This window comes from Lottia gigantea (genome assembly GCF_000327385.1).
Source record: "Lottia gigantea unplaced genomic scaffold LOTGIsca_27, whole genome shotgun sequence".
Taxonomy (NCBI): Eukaryota; Metazoa; Mollusca; class Gastropoda; family Lottiidae; genus Lottia; species Lottia gigantea.
The window spans coordinates 2049381-2059920 of record NW_008708846.1 but is presented as its reverse complement, the minus strand read 5'-3'; the positions used below and the strand labels follow the sequence as shown (position 1 = coordinate 2059920).

Genomic DNA, 10540 nt, shown 5'->3' with positions numbered 1-10540 from the left:
AATTTTGCAAGCTATTATTAAAATCAAGTTCCCTTATTTTCATTTATGAACATGAAAATGCTAATACTTATATGAATAGAAAGTGTTCTAATGACTTGGAAAAATACCTGTTTATCTCACAGGTGCGTAATCATAATTAGTTCATAATTAGCTAAATTAGGAGAGAATTACCAGCAGAATTCCAATGAGTGACCGATCAAGAAATGTCAAAAAATCTTTTTTTTGTTTATCCAGACTGTCCATACATGGACATTTATGATGGGTTGAAACTCTAAATTATATGCAATATGGACATAATGATATGATTAAGAATACATGATAATTCATTAGAAACACCAATTTATCAAATAGTTTGCTTAATTTGACACTACCAAAAAAAGGAAACCCATCTTTAATGCTCACTTTTTCATGAAGAAATATGGATCAGCTGATAGGCCTGACCTACTTCATCATTTTACCGAAGCCCAAACCAAGTAAATTTTTCTCATTTCAATTTTCTTCATAAGGCCATTAAGGTGCCATCTTCACAATATCAAGCTGTTCCAAACTTTGTCCTTTCTTGTGTCACAGAAGTTTGTAAATGCTTTGATTTGATTGGACTGTATGTAAGATAATACAGCCAATCAGAGGCCTTGACAGAAAATCTGTAAACTCTAAGACATAATATTCACGGTCTTTCTCTCCAGGACTCTGACTGGCTGTATTCACTAGTGTACAACCTAAGCCAATTAAATAACAGTATTCTGTGATACAAGAAAGCTACTTATTGCAGTATAAGGCTTGATATTGTAAAGAGGCCAAAGGTTAGAAACTCTCCAATGTTTTAATCATTTTGTTTCTAGGTCATTTACATAAATCCTTAGAGAAGAGTAAAACAGAAATAGAAGTATATACTGATGATACTTTAGCTAAACAAAAAGATTTAGCTTCAGAAGTAAGTTGGTCCACCATTTTTTTTAACTCTGTTTAAAACTTTTACAATCTGTGAATTTATTGGATGAAGTCTAAGAAATAAGTTCAAATAGTTATGTTGGGAGGTTTTAAAAACTCATACTGTAAGTAATTGACTAGTTTGAAAGAAAGTGTTACAATGTTAATGACAATTTATATCAAAAAACACAAAATCTTATAAATATGCATTGTTAATTTGAATTTAGATGTAAATAATACACAATTAGATAATGGATTCTATATATGTGTAGATTATATAAGATATGAATTGGACATTGCCATCGTCTATAAATTATGTGCAGAGTGACACATTATGTGATTTAGAATGCAAAATATCTAAATTTAGTTTAGAAGATTCACTGCATGACTAACTTAAAAGTGATTGTAAAATGGTTTTCTAAACTTTTTATGTGTATATGGGACACTGATAGCATCAATTTGTACCATTCCAATTTTCTTGCAATTCCACTAAAACTAACGTGTTTTATGACATCACTAGAGGGGAGCTACTGGAATATCTATGCAGTGACGTCATAAAAGACGTGGAATTGCAAGAACCACAGACATTGGAATGAAAATTGGAACGGTGCAATTTGATGCTATCAGTGTCCCAGATACACATAAACAATTTAGAAAACCTCTTTACAATCCCTTTAATTTGGAATGTATCATTTGCTAAATAGATATGATGGTTTTTTTTTTTTTAACAGAAAGCTATGAAGAAATTAGATAAACATAGCAGACAAGAAGTTCTGGATAATGATTGGTTAAAAAGGGAGGTAAGTGTGAAGTCTAATGACCTTGATTAACAGGACCAACTCTGATAATTCATTTGCCTTCTGTTTCCATGTTCAATCTCGAAATTCAACCTTCTATAACTTTTTCCAGAAATCTCGTTGAAAACTTTCCAATGTCACATGAAAGCCTGGCCAATGCTTAGTTTCTGGACAAAAATTCAATATATCAAGATCATGAAAATCTTGAGCTAGCCAAACCGAAAGTAGACCACTACATTTTATTAACATCTGTGACTGTCACTGCACACAAAACGACTATTTTTAGAATCATCTCCCGAAATCTTAAAGAAAATGCAATTTCAGACAACAAATTCCAAATCTAGACCAAAAATTAGTCAAAAATAGGCATACAAAAACCCAAAAAGAGGATTTCTAAAAACAGCACAGAGTACATACAATCCTTTGCATAAAACATTAAGTCCATAAGTCATCTTCAGTCATAATTCCAGTGAACACGACAGCTGTAAAAGGGTAAGATATATAATCTCAACCACTAATTCAAATCAGCATTTCCATTTTTATACACCCACATCTCTCTATGTGCACGTATATTGTCGGTACCCCTGTCCGTCCGTCAGTCTGTCCATCAACATTTGCTCGTAAACACTCTAAAATCTAGATTTTTTGATGGAATCAAATGAAATTCGGTATGTGTATACATATTCATAAAACGAAGATCAAGTTCGAATTTGAGCTATTAAGCAGAGTTATTGCCCTTGCCCCAAAATCTTCAATATTTACCATCCGCATGCCGTGGTGAGCGTATATGGCTGTGGTCCACTATTTTATATCACGAAATTCAACCTTCAATAAATTTTGATAGAAATCCTGCTGAAACTTTCCTTTTTCATATGTCACATTAAAACCTGGCCAATACTTTACTTAATATCTGGTCAAAATGTGTGCAGTTTTATTTAATTTCATGTTTCAAATCAAATACATGCAAATATTGTAGGTTGCAATACATCAGAATGAGATGGAGAAAGTTAAAGGAGAAGTAGAGAGATTAGAAAAACGTAATTTAGAAATCATGAGCAATCTATTTGATTGTACTATTGATGATCTAAAAATTTCCAAGTAAGTTATTTTTAGTGTTTGATGACGTCACTAATACCGCAAGACCTTAGACTATGTGATATTTTTTGTGGAATTGCAAAAGTTACAGACATCTGAATAAAAATTGGAATGGTACAAATTGATGCTATCAGTGTGCTCGATACACATAAAAAATTAAGAAAACCTCTTTACATTCCCTTACATGTTTTATTTTATTTCAATGCAAGTAGATAAAACAGCTTCAAAATAGGTATGCTAGTGTTGCTAGGAATATTGATATAAAGATTTGAGGGGGAGTTGTAACAGCTTCAAAATAACTTATCCTTTTGCGCTCATATTTATCAATTTTTGTCAACATAGTCTAATTATTCTTGGTTCTTTCATTAATATCAATGGGAGCTTTGGTGGCTCAGTGAGTTAGTTGCTTGCTAGCTAACCCGAAGGTCCAGGGTTCAATCCCTGTATAGGTCGAGATAATACTTTCGGATTTTTCAACCCACTTTCCCCCTGGCAGTGATGCAGATGAGAGGGCTGACATGGAAAAAGCGTCTAGTCGTTCGAATTGGACAATAAACAGAGGCCCTGTGTGCTACAGGCTGTGCACGTTAAATATCTGTGGACAGTTGGAAATCGAAAAAGAGCAGGCTAATGCCACTGTCCTAGCCACTGTCTTCATTAGCCGACATGGTGTAGAAAAGTAGGACGTAAATCTCCATTCATTTCATTTCATTAATATCAATATTTGAAATCAATCAATCAATCAGATTTTCAAAACTTTTTCACTGAAACATTTAGTTCTTACTAGACTACTAGACTAACATTTAGACTATGATATAAAAAGTTCAAAAATATTATGTTATTGTGATTAACATTAAAATAAACACACATCTCTTTTAAATGAAGAAGTTATATCATAGAGTGAAAAATTTAATCAAATCAAACTGTTTTTTGAATTATTTTTATAAACCAAATAAGGTTTAAAAAAAACAAGGATAGCTCCTTTTCTGACATAAAGTAAAAAAACAAAATGAACTGCACAATATCAACAAACACTCAAACATTGTTGAACATTGGGAGAGAAGATTTAGTCCCTATTTTTGCTTTTATGCAACTACAGCACACTTCCCCTTTAATAATTTTTGTTACTGTTATTTCAGGAGTTTCTATTTGACACAGTTTGAAGATGGTGAAAATTTAGAAGATTCATGTATCTTAGAAATAGATTTAAATCAACTGTCAATCAATCAAAAATCACCAACATCTACTCCACCTCCAAAAGGTTTGTCACATTTTATAAATCTGAGTCAAGTATTGAGGGTGGGTGGCTCTTACTTTTTGAGGTCAAATCGAATTTGTTGAATGATTGTAAAGACCACACCTAATTTGTTTAAAGCTAGCAAAGGTCAGAACCAATGTTTTGATAGTTAGCAAAGTCACATCTGGTCTGTTGAATTATTGCTAAGATAATACTCAATTCGTTGAAAGCAAGCAAATGCAACACCCAATTTGTTTAAGATTACAAAGGCTACACCCAGTTTGTTTATGATTGCAAATCTACACCCAGTTCGTCAATGATTACAAAGGCTACACCCAGTTTGTTTATGATTACAAAGACTACACCCTGTTTGTCAATGATTGTAAAGGCTACACCCAGTTTGTTTATGATTGTAAAGGCTATACCCAGTTTGTTTATGATTGTAAAGGCTACACCCAATTTGTTTATGATTGTAAAGGCTACACCCAGTTCGTCAATGATTACAGAGGCTACACCCAGTTTGTTTATGATTACAAAGGCTACACCCAGTTTGTTTATGATTGTAAAGGCTACACCCAGTTTGTTTATGAGTGTAAAAGGCTACATCCAATTTGTTTATGATTGTAAAGGCTACAACCAGTTTATTTATGATTGTAAAGGCTACACCCTGTTTGTTTATGATTGTAAAGGCTACACCCAGTTTGTTTATGATTGTAAAGGCTACACCCAGTTTGTTTATGATTGTAAAGGCTACAGCCAGATTGTAAAGGCTACACCCAGTTCGTCAATGATTACAAAGGCTACACCCAGTTTGTTTATGATTACAAAGGCTACACCCTGTTTGTCAATGATTGTAAAGGCTACACCCAGTTTGTTTATGATTGTAAAGGCTACACCCAGTTTGTTTATGATTGCAAAGGCTACACCCAGTTCGTCAATGAGAACAAAGGCTACACCCAGTTTATTTATGATTGTAAAGGCTATACCCAGTTTGTTTATGATTGGAAAAGCTACACCCAATTTGTTTATGATTGTAAAGGCTACACCCAGTTTGTCAATGATTACAAAGGCTACACCCCGTTTGTCTATGATTGCAAAGGCTACACCCAGTTTGTTTATGATTGCAAAGGCTTCCCAGTTTGTTTATGATTGCAAAGGCTACACCCAGTTCGTCAATGATTTTTTCAAACAATTGCAAAGGTCACACACTGAAAACCTACCTTAATTCCTTGTGTAGGCTTGATTTGTAACAGGATTCAAGTCATGTGATTCAGATCCAGAAAGACATGGCCAGAGTATGAGATGAATACTTTCGTTTTAAATTTATTTTATTATTGTAACATAATTATGATAGCCTTTAAAGGTACTATTGAACTTGATTTCAGAGAGACCTAAAAGTGCCAAACAGAAAGCTATAGAAGATAAGATAATGTCTATAATAGCTAAAGAAATGAGTGATGAAGATGATGATAGTGATGATGAATTAGATGACAGTAAGCCATGTTTTATATTAATTTGATACTTCTTAGTCTAGTTTAGATTTTTAATCTTTTGTTAATCCCAAAAAGTTTTAAAATGCAATGAATGGAGTTTAATGTCCTACATTTCTGAACCTGATGCAGTGTTCAATGAGAAAAATTTGCAAGGAAAGCAGCATTAGCTCTGATTTTCCAACTGTTCAGAAGTCTTTTGCGTACACAGTCTGTAACACAGGGCCTCAGTTAATGGTCCTTACTGAACATTAATCCTTCCTATCTGCATCACTGACAGGAGGAAACAAGATTGAAAAATTACATCATGCAATTGTTACCTCAATCCATATTAGAACTCTAATGTATTTATTTTATTTCAGAAATTAGAGATACACAATCTAGTTTTGATTTCTATAAAAATTTATTCTTTGAAGTGGAAGATTTTAGTGTAAGTTTTACTCCAAATTTTTATACGGTTCATCTGTAAGTGATAACAAAGATTCACAAATTTTATCAAAATTTTATCAAAATCCATCAAGAAATAAACTCTCTATCATGTCCACAACAAATATTCACAAACAAGGGCAATAACTAATGAAATACTTTTCAATAGGGTTCATCCTTTGGTGATTACAAACACTCGTACCAAGTTTTGTTAAAATCCATCAACAAACTGGCTCTCTAGCATGTCCACAATAATTGTGGACAGACGGCTGCTATATACGCCCACATGTATTAAAACCTGACCCAATACTGCTTTATTTATTCTCCAAGTATCATGAGTTGAATTATGTGTCATTGCCTCTACAATCTTACAATATGGTTTGTTTCATTAAGAGATGGCTTCTTTAAATTATTTTTTTTTTTTTTAGGACTATCTGCAGCTTGGTCCACTAGAACTGAAACTATTGAACATTAATGGAACTCAGATGCCAATACACTCTCAAGGTGAGAGAACAGATGAAGAGCTAGCTGCCCTTGATTGTAATCCTGAGAATTGGCCTGTTACTCAACCTATGATCAAAAGTATCACCGATCAATGAGCATGTTGAAATCTTCAAAAAAAAAAATGAATAAATAAAAATTTTGTGTGATACTATACACTCATATTTCATCAGAGCTCTATTTAATAAAATTCGGGAAAAGATGTGCATTTTTTTGAAAAATTGTATCTGTTATACCAAACCCTATGGCACTTGTATTTTTTAATCAAAACAACTTGCAGAATAACAGTTCTTATAACTTATATAGTGATTTTTTTCAAAATTATTATTAAAGAAAGGCTTGTGCAAGTTCCTTCATCAAAGGTGTACTTATCTTAACCACATCTAACCATTGCTTTCACAAACCAATATTCTCATCAATAACTTTGAATTGTAGAGAGTTTACTTCTCAACCAAATAGAAGCAAATGTTTGAATAACCAGCCTAAAAATTGTTTACATCAAATTTCTTTTCTGATAATTGAGTCTCAAAGTTCAAATTAATGTCGAAATGGCCGAAATGCCAAACATACAAATATAACTCCTGAATGAATGATTTGACAAAGCAAGTTATGTACCCTGGAGAACACAATTTTCAACTAATATCTACTATTGTAATGACGAGAATATGTGATTATGAAAGCAACAGTTAGATGCTACCACTGCTAAAGGAACATGACTTTACTGTGGAATGATGTGATATAAATTTACTATTCCCTCCATGTTTTTCAAGTGATATTATTTCTATTTAACTTATATACAACTCGATGTTATAACTGGCTATTGATGTGATTGTATAATTTGTAAATTGTGATTTTTGACATTAAAATGTGAATAAATATAATATTCAGTTGATAGTGCTTATTTTTTCATTCGGAAAGCAATTTGTAGAAAGCAATTTGTAGAAAGCTATTTTCTGATAGAATTTGTGAACTGTCATGGTTGTAAAGAATTTTACATATAAGGTACTTTTATCTGAAATGGATTATCAGCTTTAAAAAGGCAAGGCTAGCCCTAGAGCAATCTTATCAAAATTAGAATACAAATTGATATTTTGGTCTCTATTGTAATCAAACTAATTTTCAACCACAGTCCTGTTCTTTTTTACTTCCATTGAAGTTCATTCAGATTTTAATCACAGAAACAATTTTGTTTGTTAAGCTAAGCTTCAATATTTATTTTCACAGTTGAAGCTCTTTTTTCCCTGATGGAACAGATGATAAGTCCTACACTACATATATAGCTTATATACGGTAATAAGTTAACATAATGAGAGAAAAATTGCATTGTTCAGTTTATAGTTACAATATCAACTCATTTAAAAATGACAAAATATAATGATTATTATCATGATATAAAATTTAACACATGACCTAATATTTCAAACAGACATTTAAATCATGCTTATTTTGATCTTGATGGTTTTTCTTAGCAGTACATTTAAAATTTTTAATAGAACAAATGAAATGTAATGAATGGTATTTTACGTTCTACTTTTCTACACCTTGTGAGCTAATGAAGACGGGCAATGCCATGCAGAGTGCAATGAGGGAAATTTTACCAAGACAGCGGCATTTTTCGATTTCTAACTGTCTAAGGATCTTTAACATGATAAGAATATGTGATTATGAAAGCAACAGTTAGATGCCACCATTGCTAAAGGAACATGACTTTACTGTGGAATGATGTGATATAAATTTACTATTCCCTCCATGTTTTCCATGTGATATTATTTCTATTTAACTTATATACAACTCGAAGTTATAACTGGCTATTGATGTGATTGTATAATTTGTACTTATAAATTGTGATTACTAAAATGTAATAAATATATTATTAAATATATTATTTTGTCTAGATTATTGTTAAATGGCGCCTCAATAACTTAGTTATTTCATTTATGTGTAAGCAATAAGCAGACTGGTTCCTCCCAAGTATTTTCAATTAGGCATATTTCAAAATGTCACTAATATAAGCTCAACTGATATCCAGTACAGTTAACTTGTTTCAGCACTACATAAGCATCACAAATAAATATACCAGTGGTAAAGCAGGCAATTTTATTAATCATCTTCATCAGTGTCCACAGCTAAAACAGTTCCAGCTTGTTGAGATGATTCATATTGTGTACTACTCTGGCTAAATCCAAACACCATGGATTTGAACTTTTTACTTGGTGGTGTTCCGGGAATTAAGTCATCTTCTTCATCAAGATCTTGCATCTCAGACTCATCCAGTCTCAGAGCAGAAAGATGAGGCTTAAATGGTTCACTTTGGAATGGAATAACAGGACTTCCTGACTGATCACTTGGGGATGGAGTGGGACTATTATGGTCCACAGTAGGAGCCAAACTTTTTGATGTTTTCATATTGGAACTTGTGTTCTTCTTTAGAATATTTGAAGATGCACTAGCACTTTTTTCCTTAGAAATCCCATTTTGTTCTGAATTTTTGTAGCTTTTAGAAGCATTGGTACTTGAGGAACTATTTCTTGATGTATTATGATTTTTATCATCTTTTCTTGTGGAATGTTCCGTGACCATTGATGTCATCTGGTCAACTGTTGGATCATTGCAGATCATTTCTTCAAAATCATCCTCAAATTCATCATCATGAAGATTTTTTGAAGTGTGTGCCTCGTTAAGTGAATTAGATTTAGACATTCGCTTTGAAGAACCAGTTTTTTGAGATACTGATCTTGATTGACTACTTGAAGTGTCAACATCAGCAAGAGTTGCCAAAACAAAATTTGCTTCAAACGTTACATCACTGTCAATAGAAATAACCACTGGCCTTCCAGCTCTCTCAAAATGTATATTCAGTGGCAGGCTAATGACATCTGCAAGTCCTAGAATTGCCCTCAATTCCTTCAAACAAAATGTTATTTCAGCATCAACACCTAACTGACAGGTATCAAATTCCTTTGGATTTAGATGCATTTCAGTCAACACAACCTTTTTAGGATCTACTTCATCTTCAACATAATTCTTGAGTGAAATTTTGTCAGGTTTTGCTATTAATGTCACTTCCTCTTGATTGTTTTGAAAATTCACAACAGCGTCACATAATAATTTTGGATGTGCTGTCAGTTTGTTTGGGGTCAAGTCCTTTGAAAAAACTGCCTGTAGAGTTTCACATTCAATAAAAGCTAAGTTATGGGTTTTGACAATACCATGCTTGCAATATAGTTGAAAAACGAGTCTAGAGTCCTTATTATTTAAAGATATTTTACATCTTTCGACACTTTTTTCGATAGATGACAAGGATTTGAACACTGTCAATATAGATTTCATATTCACTTTACAACGCATGATGTCTTCTTCCTCAGCATCTGAACCATTCGAATTCAATAATGACGACCCATCATCATAATTACTGAAGAATGACGGGGCAAACAATATGTATGCATATGCAGATCTGGTCGAGTTGACAGTCCGAATGGCCAGACCCTGTTGCATAGGTTCAAAGTATAACTCATCGCCTATCTTGCTAAGTGAGTGAACAGTTCGTCCAAATATCTTCACATTGAGTCCAGGAATCACACACTTCATTTCTGAGAGACAGATGAATTCTATATCAAACACATCTTAGTTTTATTCCATATTTCGTTAATTTTTCCCGCAATAATTTACAAAATTCAGCCATCTTGGGTTAAGTTCGCTTTGCAGAAACCACAAATAGTGTCTGGTTGTCCTTGACCTTACATTATGAAATTGGCTAATATTCTTTATGTACGCCTTTTGTAATCATAACATTTTGTTATTTTCTTTTACACAAGATTATTCTGTATTAACATCACTTTGCAATATTAGAAATTTGTACAAGACTGCAGTTGATACGAACTGACCAATGATAAATCGCCCAGACGCCAGTTCGACCTTAAAGTATTAGGTCAAATCGGACTCACAATAGTTCACGTTAGATTTATCTCCCCTTAATTAGTGACCTGCAAAGAAAAGGCTAAAAAAATCTAAAAAAAAGAAAAGGGATAGATAGGTTTACATCAAACCGGTAACCAAGGAAACTC

At 32.9% G+C, this 10540-nt stretch overlaps 2 protein-coding genes across 2 annotated transcripts in view; both read right to left on the bottom strand.

Annotated features, from left to right (window-relative positions):
• The window catches only part of LOTGIDRAFT_117769 (hypothetical protein), a gene marked incomplete at both ends in the record, with an annotated part of 6218 nt that extends 1049 nt beyond the window's left edge, over positions 1–5169 (bottom strand). The window contains 2 exons of the mRNA XM_009056321.1: positions 4365–4659; positions 4855–5169. Of these exons, the coding sequence (XP_009054569.1) occupies positions 4365–4659; positions 4855–5169 (610 nt within the window). The remainder of the gene's footprint in view (positions 1–4364; positions 4660–4854) is intronic.
• A 3407-nt stretch (positions 5170–8576) lies between these two features.
• LOTGIDRAFT_232267 (hypothetical protein) lies at positions 8577–10170 on the bottom strand (the record flags this gene model as incomplete). Its single annotated transcript, XM_009056320.1, has 4 exons — positions 9207–10170; positions 9054–9149; positions 8786–8900; positions 8577–8728 (listed from the first exon to the last, which is right to left on the bottom strand). Exons 1-4 carry the CDS (start codon positions 10062–10064, stop codon positions 8577–8579), a joined length of 1221 nt encoding a protein of 406 aa, XP_009054568.1. The 5' UTR covers positions 10065–10170.
• Between the last annotated feature and the right edge of the window lie 370 nt (positions 10171–10540).